General features: G+C 36.9%; 1 protein-coding gene across 1 annotated transcript in view; it reads right to left on the bottom strand.

Moving 5' to 3' along the window:
• RADX (RPA1 related single stranded DNA binding protein, X-linked) overlaps positions 1-11,953 on the bottom strand; it is a 67,817-nt gene extending 55,864 nt beyond the window's left edge. The window contains exons 1-3 of the mRNA XM_014843246.3: positions 11,173-11,953; positions 2,811-2,953; positions 1,438-1,630 (exon numbers count right to left, since the gene is read on the bottom strand). Coding sequence (XP_014698732.1) covers positions 1,438-1,630; positions 2,811-2,953; positions 11,173-11,812 — 976 coding nt within the window. The 5' untranslated portion in view covers positions 11,813-11,953. The remainder of the gene's footprint in view (positions 1-1,437; positions 1,631-2,810; positions 2,954-11,172) is intronic.
• Positions 11,954-14,719: the final 2,766 nt, after the last annotated feature.

The following is a 14,719-nucleotide window of genomic DNA, read 5'->3' as shown; positions in this document are numbered from 1 at the left end:
AAAAGAAGACTAGATTAGGCATCAGGAAACCAGGTTTTAAATTTCACTATGCCAGTGAATCATTATGTGACACCAACAAAGTCACTTACCTTATCTGTTATTGAAAAAGAATGCCTCAATTTTTACTAAAGCAATTTTGTCACTTGGATATGCTTGGTTGTGGAAAAGAATTTATAAATTGGTAGACATAATAATACATGTTGTGAATTAGCTTCCTCTTGTCAACATCTAATGTATTTTCTCAACATCACTATCAGTTTAATTTTCCACCTTTCTACAACAAAAAGTAACTAGATAATGGACTAATTGTACCAACTATCTAGGTAATAACTTGTTCATTCAGCAAGATATGATTGACATCTACCAAATGCTTAAGATTTCAATAAAGAATTACATGAGGTTTTCCTGAGTAAACATATATTTAAGGAAACAACGAACAAAGGCTATATTATCTGAATATTCTCTAAGTAATTAAGCTTAATAGATTAACTAAGGAATTTAGAATACATAGAAATACAGGTCCAGTATAAAACTATTATAAGCCACAAACAATACTTAAAGTTGTTAAGTGATGTAATCTACAATTTTGAAAAATGAAAATGCAAAAAAAATCAGAACCACATCTTAAAGCAATCACTTAATATACTAATTCTAATGCTCCCAAAATATTTAGGATAATGCCAAGATGTCAAAACTTTGATTTCATTACTAATTAGGATGAGCCCTTTTAAGATTAAAGCAATTGGCAACATTTGAATATTGACTATAGATAACAGTATTGTATCAATTTTAAATTTCCTGATTTTGATAACTGCACTGTGATTATGTAAGAGTGATTTTTTTTCATAGGAAATATAGATTGAAATATTATTAAAGTGCTTAGAGGTAAAGGGGTATATATGATGGCTGCCACTTACTCTCAAATGGTTCAGAGGACACACACACAAATATATTATACATGGAGAGAGAGAGCACGTGCAAATGATAAAGCAAAGGTAAATATTAACAATTGTTGAGTCTGTATTAAGGGTATACGGGAGTTCTTTACACTATTCTTTCAACTTTTATGTAAGTTTGAAATTATTTCAAAATAAAATGTTGACAAAAGTCCTTTCAAATAGCACCTCTAACAGAAAACCATATTCAAGTCATTAGCTTAATACTATACTACAAAAAATAAAACAAAAATAAGTACATCTCAAGTAGAGCTCATTCATTACTCAACAATAAATATCACAGATGGTTTTTCTTAATAAACTCAATAATAAATAAGTATAATTATTAAGTGACTGCTTGAAAATTTTATGGTTTGTCAGGTTTAAAGGATTGTCAGGTTCTAACAGCTTCAGTTATTTTTGAGGGCCTCTGGACAACAGAGTACTTCGCAAATTCATACTCAAAAAAGCCACAAAATAACAAATTAATTGAATACTTAACCCATTGTAGAAATTAATTTGATCTGTGGATCCGCAGGGAGAGGCTGCGTCCTGACTGGATAACTCTTTTTAACAGAATAATCTTGAAGCAGAAGAACTAAACCAACTCGCAAACTTTTATACCACTCGGGACACAGGGCATTCCACATAATCACTGACACAGTGCCTGAACTGTCGGCAACTTCCAAAAAGGTCTAGACAAAAATGGAGTAAAAGCACATGAATGTTTGTCACTTTTATCTACAGGGTGTTCAAATTTTAAGAATGAGAAAGCAAATCTATAGGGAAATGACTGAATAATTTATGATATCATATGATAGACTCTATTAATTATGAAAAGTTATGAATGAAGAATTTTTAGCTATATGAGAAAATACTTAAGAAAATGCTAAATGATTCAAAATTTTATGTACAACATGATTCCCATTTTGTAGGATAATTTAATGTGATATATGATATACAGCCATATGCAATATATGATATGCATAATATACACATAGATGTGATATATATGGTATACATATGATATCACTGATATGTGTATATAAATTATAAGTATATATGTGTGTAGACATATGATATATACATACAAAAAAGGGAATAAAACACACTTTAATATTAACAGTGGCTCTGTGTGGTAGAATTTGGGGTGGTAATATTTGTCAGCTTTATTTATACAGTTTTCTACATTTTCCAAATTCACTAAAAGTACATATAACTTCTACAAAAAAAACCATAATAAAACACCTAAGATAATTCTTGGTAACATGAAAGTACAGTAAAAATGTTAAGTAAAAAAAGAAAACAGGACAGAAACCAAGAAAGCAGTTCTCATCAGCACTATATGGCACAAGAAAAAGAAAAGGGTCAGATTGACAATTAGAAGGTCTCTAGCGACTGCCCAGCTGAAGAAAAAAGCCAAACTAATTGATTTGAGAGGTAAATGGGAAGCAAGAAAGTGAAAACATCTAGTGTTGACCACTTCTTCGAGGAGTCTGCCTGAAGAGGAGACTGGGAGTAGAGGAGTCCCGAGCTCAAAGGAGATTTTTTTCCTTTTTTTAAAATGGAAGACTAGAGTATGTTTATATGCTGCTGTAGACAGCACAGTAGAGAAGAAAAGACTGAATATACAGAAAAAGATGTGGAGACTAGCTGTATCAGGGAACTACAGGGTGCCCATACAGAAAGAATTCCTTCTTGTATGAGAAATTACATAGAAAAATACCTTGAAATATACATTTATGCACATTTTTCAAATTATTAAATCGAACTTATAAAATGTCATTTAAACATAAATTACCCTAATATGGAGTCGAGTCTGTAAGTTATAATCTATAACTGTTAAATTATCATATAAGATCTTATCATTTATACCTGGTATGGCTCAATCATATTTTTATCAGGTTTTCCATAGTATCGCAGTTTTGATTTATGCAAGATTCTCACAAGCAAAGCAGGAAAACTTCTTCTGTTAGTCCAGGTCATTTCAAGTTGAGAAAGGGAAATTATTTTGGTATCTAGAATACAAAGACGAAAAACAATCCTACTTAATACGTCATGGTAATTTCAAAATTCTATTTTAATGGTTAAAAACAGTAGTTAGATCATCCTCAAAGCAACTCTTTTTCATCACCTAAGCCAGTCTATATACTTTTCATATGTAAAACTTAATAATACACACTATGCCTAATAACAATAGCTTATATATACACATTACATGACTTACTATGTGCCTGGAACATAGGTAAATGCCTATATCAACTGACACACCGTTCCATCTAGAACGCCCTCCACCTTGTCAAACTGTGTCATTATCTCCTGGGAGACTTGGATCTAAATTCACCTCCCTTCAGAAATTTTGTGGACAAAATTTAATGCCATGGAATATTTTCTCACTACTAAGCACTTCTGTATTTAATTTATAGAATTGTTTTATGATATATTTCTGTATTGCCCTCACCTTACTTTCCTATGTGTAAGTTCTATCTTTCCCAAACATGCAGGACATGGTCTTGTATCAGGGCCTTTGGACATGCTGTTCCCTCTGCCTGGAATTTCTTCCTCTTAGATACCCGAGTTGACTTCCTTTCCCCTCTCCTTCAAGTTTTGCTCAAAAGTCACTTTCTCAGTGATGTTATCCCTAACCACCCTATTGAAAACTGATCCCTTTACTTATCCCCCATCCCATTTTATTTTTCCACTTAGCATTTATTATTGTCTCATATGCCACATAATTTACTTTGAAATGTTTTAATCTCCAAGCTCCCTGGAAAACACAAAAACTGCTTAAAAGTTATTTACCATCTTTAAAAGATTAACCTGTATTTCTGATTTTATTCTTCCTTGGGTTAAGAGGGGTTCCATCTGCAATTCTCCCCACATTTTGCTCTCTCATAGCCCACAGGCCCAACTTTTAAGACTTGAATTTGTATTTGTTCCAATATTTACTTCACTAAGGCATCCTCCACTTCCGTATTTATTTACATAATGTATCACCTACTCAACATTTTGGCATGAACACCACACTTGCAAATTCTTTTTAATAAGAGTTTAAATGGTAATTTATGAATACGCCTCTAGCATAAAAATACACACTATTTTCAGTATTAGAATACCTTGTGTAATTCTCCTTCCAGATTCTCCCAATACATTACTAACCCAGGATCACAGGTCTTAATATTTGATCTGATGTAATCAAGTGATTTCCTTTTTAATATGGTCAGACAAATCGTGGATCAGCTCTGAATTATCCGGAATGTATGTGGAACACTCTTGATCAATGAAGGCACATAAACCCCATTTACTGCCTGGAATAAATTCAAGCTCCGTGGTTCTGTAAAATCAGAGTTCTAAGAGCCACTATTTCTGCTATAATTGGGTCCAGAGAGTTAGCTGTGATCAAACATCTGCCCGATTAACGTCTTCCCAGTTTGATTTTTTAACTCACAAACTTCATAGAATATATGTATATCTTAAATCCAAAAATAAATTATAGGCCATATATAGACAATGAAGAATCTGTGCAAATTCATAGAAATAAGTGTGTGCATTATCAAAAGAAAGAATGAAAATGAATTAGATATTCAATATAAATAGATAGTAAGCAATAGAACAGTGATTCTCAAACTTTTTGGTCTCAGAACCCCTTCATTCTTAAAAATTATTGAAGACTTCAAAAAGCTTTTGTTTATGTGCGTGATTTCTATCAATATTTAGCACATTATAACATAAAACTAAAAAATAGAAAAATATTCATTAATTCCTTTAAAAATAACAATAAGCCTATTATGTATCATATATACATTTTTTGAGAAATGACTATATTTTCCAAAACAAAAAATGTAGTGAGAAAAGTGGCATTGTTTTATGTTTTTGCAAGTCTCTTTAATGTCTAGCTTAACAGAAGATAGCTGTATACACATATTTTCCTTGGCATTTAGTCTGTTTCAATGTCATATGTCATGTAGCCTCTGGAAAACTCCAATGTATACTTTTGAGAGAATGAGAGTGAAAAAAGGTAAATAAAAGTTTTAGTATTTTTATTATGAAAATAGTTTTGATGTTGTGAATCCCCTGAAAAGATCTTAGGGACACGCCTAGGGGTCCTTGGACCAAACACTGAAAATTCCTGCAAAAGAATAAATCCAAGGGATGCAGAAAGAAATAAAGATTAATGATGAAAATAATGAATTAGAAAATAGTAGAACTGGTAAATTCAATTCCCACAAAAACTTAATGAAAAGGTATAAGTTTGACAAGTGCAATCATGAAGAAAGAAAAAAAATATAACGTCTGGGATGTGATCAACTATAGAGAAAAAATTTTAAAGATTATTGTATATGATTATATATCACTAAACTTGAATACGTCAGTGAAATAGATAATCTTCTAGGAAAACACGAATTACCAATATTGCCCTAAGAAGCAGAAGAAAACTGGAATAGGTCAATAACCACGGAAGAAAATGAAAAAATTCACAAATAATGACTTCCAAACATAGGACAAGGTTCACATGGTTTTACAAGAAAATTCTAACAATTTTCAAAGAAAGCTCTTTCCTTTGACTATAAGTTGTTCCAGAGTACAGGAAAATGTAGAAATTGTACCAATTCATTTTATAAATCAGACAAATCCTGAAAAATTATGACTGAAATAGTACAAAAGAGAAATCTACAAACCCAAATCATTTATGATAGCAAAAACACCAAATCAAATCCTTCCAAATTCAGTACAGCAGTATACCAAATTGCATCATGACCAAGGAGAGTCCTAAACATCTTTTCTTGTTCAGGAGGAGTTTATTATAAATTCTGAATAATTCTAGAGATTGATACAAAAATGTGAGTTTAAATAATTTTGTTAAAACATTAAAGGTATCCACCAGCAGAATACAAATATAATGTATAATTTCTAAAGCACTGGAAGAAAAAACATTTTTAAATCTTGCAAAGGTAAAAAAAAAATAGAGCATGGAATATGGTAAACAGATTCGGATTTCAAGAACAGGTACAAACGTCATTGACCACATTAAATTTAATCTAATAAAATTCGTCTCTTAAAAAAAGAATTGGTTTGGGTCAAAAAGCAAAATCTTAGCTACATGTTTCTTAAAAGAGACAAATTTAAAACAAAATGAAAATAAAGTGATGGACAAAGATATATACGCTAAAGCAGTGGTTCTCAAAATGTGGCCTTTACACCAGAAGCATCAATTATCACCAGAGAACTTGTTAGAAATGCAAATTCTAGGTCCCTACCACAGACCTACTGAATCAGAAGCTGGTGGTGGCACCCAGCAGTCTGCATTTTAAAACACTTTTAAGGTGAAATGGATGCCCACACACGTTTAAGAACCATTGCTTTAAATGTTAACTAAAAGACAGCAGAAGTGGTAAACAGAAATATCAGACAAAATATAATTCATGGTAAAAAGAGACAAACTCCATACTGAAAAAGAGTAAAATACACCAAAAAGATATTAATAATATATAAAATTTTACACATTATATAAACATCTAAATCAAAAACTTTGAGAAATATAAGGAGAAATGAACACCACCACCACCATAAAGAGAAACCAATATTCCTCTCAGAGAAATGAGCAAAGAAAATAGATTTTAAAATAAGGATATGGAATATTTTAATTAAAATTTTAAAACTTGGTATAATAAGGAACTTCATATCCAATAAGCAAGCTTTTTCTAAACTTTTGGGAGTTAGAGAGGAACTCAAATTTAAAATCAGAAAACATGAGTGACAATGAAATCTCTACACTTCAAAATCTGGAGGATGCAGACAAAAGCAGTATCCACGGAAAATTTCAGAATTTTAAAAGCATTTGGAAGTAATAAACAAAGAAATAAATGAAACAAGCATTCAACTAAGAAGGTAATACAAAAAAATATGAACAAAGGAAATAAAAGGAATTAAAGATGATAGCAGAAATAAAGTAGAAAACATCTCCCCACTACAGACTTCTTAATTAATAAAGCTGAGAGTCTTTGGGCTTTTTTTTTTTTGAATAGCAAAAACATACATAAACCTCTGGCAAGGCTGATCACGAAAAAGGATGAACATACAAACATTAGGAATGTAAAAAGGAACGTAACTAACAAGACAGAGATTAAAAACTATGGACTACAGTGTACAACTTTGCCATCTAGGTGAAATGAGATTTCCCAAAGGGTGGAAATGAGATTGAAACATCGGCTCTCAAAAATGGACTCAAGAAAAAGCATTGTTGGTTTTACTACTTTTTCTACAAGAAATTGAAAAGGAGTCATTCCCTCAGCCCCCTATACCAGCCCAAGGTCCCAGCTTCCAATAGCTTTAGGGGTAAATCCTACCAAACTTTCAATGAACACATGATTTCCATAAACACAAAAAAACAGGCCAGCTTCCCAACTCATTCTACTAAGCTAATATTAACCTGATACACAAATTGGACTGAAACAGTACCCCACTCAAAAAGTAACAAAACCTATGGACTAAATTCACCTGAACACACAGATGTAAAAATAACAACTATGACCAAGTAAAGATACAAAAGTGGCTCAACATTAGAAAATCCATTAATGTAATTTATTTCATTCACTCCTTTATTCAACAAACGCTGAACGCCTACTACGTGCCAGACATTGTTCTGGGTATAGGGAAAATAACCCACAGCAGTGAAAAAAACAGAGTCCTTGCCCTCATGGATCTTATAAACTAGTGGGAGGAGAAAGAAAATAATTTGAGTGTTATTAATTCTATGAAGGGCACTTGCACAGTGAAGTAATAATAATAAACAGGGAAGGAATACATATTTAAATAGCCCTTTTCTAACATGTTTTTTATATTTGAGCTGAAACTTGAGGATGGGAAGGAACTTACCAGAAAGAGGAAAAAGCAGGAGCAAAGTATCTGAGGCAGGAAAGAGTTTGGAGGTTTAAGGATTAAAAACGAGGCTGGTATTGCTGAAACAAAATGGTGGAGGAGAGAGGTTAGAGATGAGGTTAGAAAGGGCCGGTCAGTGGCGAAGTGGTTAAGTTCACGCGCTCCGCCTTGGCGGGCCCAGGGTTTCGCTGGTTGGGAACCTGGGTGCGGACATGGCACTGCTCATCAGGCCACGCTGAGGCAGCGTCCCACATGCCACAACTAGAAGGACCCACAACTAAAAAAAATATGCAACTATGTACTGGGGGGCTTTCGGGAGAAAAAGGAAAAAAATCTTAAAAAAAAAACAAGAGATGAAGTGAGGAAGGGGATTCCGTAGGGTAGGAGAACACAAACTACAGCGTGAGGCAAATCCAGCTTGCTGCCTGTTTTGTAAATAAAATTCTATTGAAAAACAGCCAAATCCGTTAAGCTACACTCTGTCTATGGCTGCTTTCGCTATACAATGGCAAAGTTGAACAGCTGCCACACAGACCATATATCCAGCAAAGACAAAAAGATTTAGGATCTAGCTCTTTACAGTTTGCCAACCTTTGTAGGGGTTTGTGGATCCCCTGTAGAAGTCTGGATTGTGGTCTAAGGGCAATGAGGAGCTACTGGAGAGATTTCGGTAGGAGAGTGGTATTTTAACTAACTTCCATTTTAAAAAGCTGTCTTTGAGATCACAATATATTTTTTCCTGTTTTTTCTCCCCAAATTCCCCCAGTACATAGTCGTGTATTTTTAGCTGTGGGTCCTTCTAGTTGTCGCAAGTGGGACGCTACCTCAGCGTGGCCGGAAGAGCGGCGCCATGTCCGCGCCCAGGATTCGAATCAGCAAAACCCACCAGCGAAACCCGGGGCCACCAAGCGGAGCACGCGAACTTAACCACTCCGCCAGGGGGCCACCCGAGATCACAATATTGGTTACCTTTGGGGTAGAGTATTGACCAGGAAGGGCAAGAAGGAGCCTTTTGGGGTGCCTGAAGTGTCCCATATCTTGATGGGGGGGTGGGGGGGGATAGGGGAGGTGGAAGTGGTTACAAAGATGTATATATGTGTAAACATTTATCAAGCTGTATTTTTAAGACTTTTCCACGTTACTATATACATTGTACCTTAATAGAAAACTTTTAAAAGTACAAAAACCATAAAGTTAAAAGAGACAATGTGAGAAAATAATTTGCAATATATAGCAGACAAAAACTTAATATCCATTAGCAAAGAAATCCTATATATTAATTAGAAAAAGTCAAAAGATATAATTTAAAAATAGTACGATGGGGGAAATGGGCATTCTCATATACATGTTAGTGGGAATGTAAATTAAGAGAACTTTTTCAGAAGATGATTTGTCAATATCCATTAAATTAAAAAATTCAATTACTCTTTAATCCAGCAGTTTCTCTTCTAGGAATCCATCCATTCAACAGAAATATTTGAACACAGTGAACAAATACGTGCATATCCTAATGATGTTCAGCACTGGATCTAAAACTGAAAAACCGATGACTGCCTAAAACTACAAATTACCCATTCACATGGGCATGATCACATAAATCATGGTATATCCATATCAACTGCTGACAGTTTGGAGTTTTGAGAGGAAAGTTGAAAGCATAGGAGTAGGCAAAAGGGGTCTTCCACTCCACCCCAACCTTTTATTATTAAAAGTTTCAAACATACAGCAAACCTGAAAGCACATCAATACACCCAGTTCTAGATTTTGTCATCAACATTTTACTATACTTGGGTCTTACTTTTTTTTTAAGACTGGCACCTGAGCTAACAACTGTTGCCAATCTTTTAAGTTTTTTCCCCTCCCCAAATCCCCCCAGCACACAGTTGTATATTTTTAGTTGTGGGTCCGTCTAGTTGTAGCACATGGGACACCGCCCCTACGTGGCCTGAAGGGCGGCGCCAAGTCCCCACCCAGGATCCGAACCAGGGAAACCCTGGGCCGCCAAGTGGAGCTCGGGAAATTAACCGCTCTGCCACACGGCAGGCCCCTACATTTTTAATATATATAGTTTGGATCTTTTAGCAGATGGACATTGCCTTTTATAATAAAAATACTGCTTCAATAATGAATAGATATTACTTTTATAAGCAGAAAAGTGAAATATTCTTTTACAAATTATTATTCCTCTCAATTCTTCTAGAGCACCCATTTTTCATTTATATATTTAATTCTAAAAATGATAATGATGGACAGAGTAGTAACGCGTTGCTGCCTTATTCCATGCTTGAGATAAAAATCATTCCATTATTTCATCCCTGAAATGACTATCTTGCTTTTAAAGCTTGTTATATAAATCATCCGTGGCGACACATTTCAATAACACCTTTTCCCCCTTATAACTGTTTATTACTTTAATTGCATATTTTTGACCTAGTTATCTTTTCCCTTTAAAGTTCGTTGCTGTTACACGTCACAGTAAGATTATTACCCATGATCTAGCATTATGATTGCAATGTAAAAAAACCCTGAAAAGCAGTAAATGTAGAGAATTATATTTCTCTCTCCAGTACTTTCGTCTTTATCGTTCGCATTTTATTTCCTCCCCATCCCATACACGTATATGACTATAGTACTATCATTCTCCTTACTTCCACCTCTTACAGATAAAAGATATTCTAGAGCAGTTGCTAATTACGAGCTGGCATTTTCAGGTTAACTTTCTACTTCTGATACAGAATTGAAACTCTCAGATCAGTATAGCCCGTGGGAAGTAATAAAAAAACATAAAAATGAGAATTCCAAGCCTTCCCACAAAATCACACATTGAAAAAGCGATATGTACATAACTGCTACACTCAAAGACATAAACATGGTGTTTCATTAAAGTAAATTATTCAGGAATAAATTACAGAACATCCTTTTTTGAATAAAGGTTAAAACATGCAAAACCACAAATATCTACAACTTTGACGCTGAATTCAAATCTATCCACTCTCCAAGCAACACAGAAAGTACTATTTCCACAACTGGAATGCGAATGAAACTAAGATTAAGTCCGTGGTAGTCAAACGTATAATGAACACGAGGAATACTAACTACAACATCAGTACGTTCGCCAGATTAAATGTAAGAAGTATTCCGACACTTTCAGAATGGCCACTTCTACAACCAAAGCAAGATGCGGACCGTGTAAGTTTCATTAAGCCGGCGTCCCCGTCACTCGTGAAATCTCGTCTACTACCACTCCCGGCTTGTAATTAAAAATACCAAAGCACCTTCGTTTCCTTTCCCATGAACGCAAGCTCCTGAAAACTCTTTTCCGCCTACCCGTGCGCCGTCGTTCCCGCGAATTACTTACTGTTAAAATTGTGTTCCTCAGGTTGCTTGTTGGTTAACCAGATATCTCCATACGGATCTTCGTTATTCCACAGGGCCAGGTAATGACTCTTGCCGCCCCTTAAGGGCCTCTCCGGTATCTCCTCATGCGCTCTATTTCTGAAGGGCGTTTCTAAAGAAATAGCTTCCAGGGTCTCCCCACAGTGGACGTTATCTATGCACAGGATCCCCTGACCTAACCTTCTCTCGTTGTAAACACACGAGACTCTGGAAATTCTCATTTCTATGCCAACTTTAAGAATATTTTTATATACGAGAGAATTCAGGCTGGGGTCCAGGTAGCACTTCTCCTGGTACACCCCGTCCGAGATCGTCACATCATAGCAGTAAAGGGGAGGTTTGCGAATCCTGTCGCGGGGCTCATCCTCTAACAGGTATCTTTGGACGGCCACCACAGCGACAGGCACCACCTCCGAGGGCGTGACCCGCCGGCGAGGTGAGTCTGTTATTTGCTCAAGAACCTTTTGGATCCAGGACCTGGGCCCTTGGGCGTCGGCCCTTCCGACCCCTCCCAGGACCCCAACCCGATTTCTCTCAGAGTTCGGCAGGTATAGCCCACCATGTGAGGGGCCGGCCTGAGGTTGGCCTGACTCACCAGACATTGTGGGGTAATTCCGTACCCTTTTCAATCCCAAAAGCTAGTTTCCCGGGTCTAAAGCTGAGAGGATAAGAAATCGCGCGCTCGAGCGACAATCGCTACTCTGCCCCAGCTGACTGACCAGGCTCCACCCTGTGGCGAGGCTGTAAAGGCGTTTCGTTTGCGCGCGCCGGCTCTCTCGCCCCGCCCCCCTCTGGGCGCGCTTCCTGGTCCGGGGCACTGTTGCTAGGCAGACACTCGCGCGCTTACGTAGCGGATCCTCTGTTCTGGTGCCCGCTGGATTGCCGGGAGAGGAGTAGGGGAAAAGCTTTGGTTGCCATGGTTCCCAAAGCGTAGCACGAGGGAGGGGTAGGAGCGCTCGTGTCTCTTCTAGAGGTGCCGAGAGGCCGTGGAAAAGAAAACGGGGCTGGAAGCGGGGTGCAAGTTGTCATAGTTCAGGGGTTTGGGGGTTTGGGCCTTGGACCAGCAACAGAAAGTAAATTAGAGGGGTCGGCCCAGGCTGAGAGGTTAAGTTCGCGGGCTCCGGTTTGCCGGCCCAGGTTTCATCCCTTCGGATTCTGGGCGCAGACCTAGCACCACTCATTAGGCCACGTTGTGGCAGCGTCCCACATAGCAGAGCCAGAGGGACCTACAACTAGAATATACAACTATGTACTGGGGGGCTTTGGGGAGAAGAAGAAGAAGGGTAAAAAAGATTGGCAACAGATGTTAGCTGAGGTGCCAATCTTTAAAAAAAAAAGGAAGTAAATTAGAGTTGGTTAATATATATGAGTGTGATGACATGGGTCTCCTGTAATACGAACGAAAACAGGTAATGTAGGCACAGCCTTCAGGACAGTCCTTAGCACAAAAAGTCCTCCGTAAACGTTGGTTGCTATTGGTATTAGCATTAGCATCGTTGTCTGTAGTGGCTCCCTGAGTGCAAGGTGGGTCAACTAGATTAAGTGCAAATAAAACCAGAAAATTGTAGAACAGGCTTGGTAAAGAGCTACCTTTAAATTAGACTTCTTAAAATGTACTTATGTTTTATACAATACCTGGCTTAACGTAGAGCTAGGATATAGAATTTCAGAAACTGCGTTTCTAAACTACAAGGAACTGAATGGATATAAAGTGGAAAAGCTGATAAGAATAGTTAGAATTAAAAATAAAACATTTATTATATGTACCCAGATGTGCCAGTACACATAGAATGTAGTAATTGTCCTAAGAATACTTTTAAAAGGTGTTTATAGTCTTGTTTTGATTATATTAATCTCCCTTTGCTCGCTATTTCATCATTCTTTATTCACTTTTTATGAAGTCCCTGCTATGAGGTAGGCACTGTTCTAGGTCCTTAGGGATAACAGTAGTCAGACACCTTTAGTAAAGATTCTTTTCACTGCTTGGGCTGAAGAACTGTGCCATTATTATTATTTTTTTTAATGAATATTCTCAATTTTTTTAAAATTTTTTAAAAGATTTTATTTTTTCCTTTTTCTCCCCAAAGCCCCCCAGTACATAGTTGTATATTTCTCGTTGTGGGTTCTTCTAGTTGTGGTATGTGGGATGCTGCCTCAGCGTGGCTTGATGAGCAGTGCCATGTCCGCACCCAGGGTTCGAACCAACGAAACACTGGGACGCCTGCAGTGGAGCGCGCAAACTTAACCACTCAGCCACGGGGCCAGCCCCTGAACTGTGCCATTATTAATATTTAACTAATACACTCAATCTACACATATTTCTTGAGTGTCTGCTCTGGGCCAGATACAGTCTTACTATGGAGACCAAAAAGTATAATAAGGGGAAAGGGGCAGTAGTTAATATTTTATATAGAATATGATTAGGGAAGGGGTCTCTATTAAGAAGTTGAACACTGCAGAGACCTTCAGGAAGTGAGGGAGTGGGTATGTGGACATCTTAGGAAAGGACATTTGAATCAAAGGGAACAGCAAGAGCAGATTCCGTGAGTAGAAGGATGCTTGATATTTACAAGGAAATGCAAAGCCATTTGGCTGGAGTGGAGGGGTGAAGGGGAGAGTGGTAGGAGATGAAGTCAGAGAAGTCACAAGGCTCTATAGGCTTTCCTCTGTTTTGAGCAGAAGAGTGACATACTTCAGCTTGAGCCCCACTTCCTTCATGAAGCCTCCCATAAATGATTCATTCTAGAATAATCTTTCTCTTGTCTGTATCACCCATTTAACATTTATCATCTACTACCTTGTAATTAAAAACAACACTTCCAATGTATGTAGCTTGTCTCTCTAACTCAGGGTTTCTCAATCTGGACACTCTTGACATTTTGGGCCAGAAAATTATTCATTGTGGAAATGTCTTGTGCACTGGGGGATGTTTAACAGCATTCCTGGCCTCAACCCGCTAGATGCCTGTAGCTCTAACTCCCTGCTGCCCCAGCTGTGATAACCAAAAATATCCCCAGACATTGACAAATGTCCCCTGAGGGCAAAATAGCCCCTGGTTAGGAACCACTAGACTGTAAGCCTTTTGAGAGTAGAGACATTTATTCTTTATTGTTTCCTGTAGCTCTTCCACTACCGCTATGCATAAAAGGCACTCAAATCTTTTAAATAAATGACATATATAATTCCCACTGCCTCTCCACCAAAGGGACTATAATATATGAGTGCCTCTCTATAAACAAATGCAATACAGAAAAATCCGAATTTACAAAACACAGAATAAGTAAGCTCCCTGAGTGTAGGTTCTTTGTTATGTTCGCTGCTGAATCTCTGGTTCCAAAATCAGTATGTAGTATATAGTAGGCGCTCAATAGTAATTGTTTAATGAATAAATGAAATTATGGATTTTTATGAGATTTACTGCAGAAGTTATTAAATATCAACTATCTCTATTGTTTATCCAAAAAGAATTGGTTTGAAATATTTCAAATCTGCTCCATCGGCACCCCCTA

The sequence above is a fragment of the Equus asinus genome, chromosome X (genome assembly GCF_041296235.1).
Source record: "Equus asinus isolate D_3611 breed Donkey chromosome X, EquAss-T2T_v2, whole genome shotgun sequence".
Lineage (NCBI taxonomy): Eukaryota > Metazoa > Chordata > Mammalia > Perissodactyla > Equidae > Equus > Equus asinus.
Note: the sequence above shows the minus strand (reverse complement) of the source record. Positions and strands in the feature narration are given on the sequence as shown.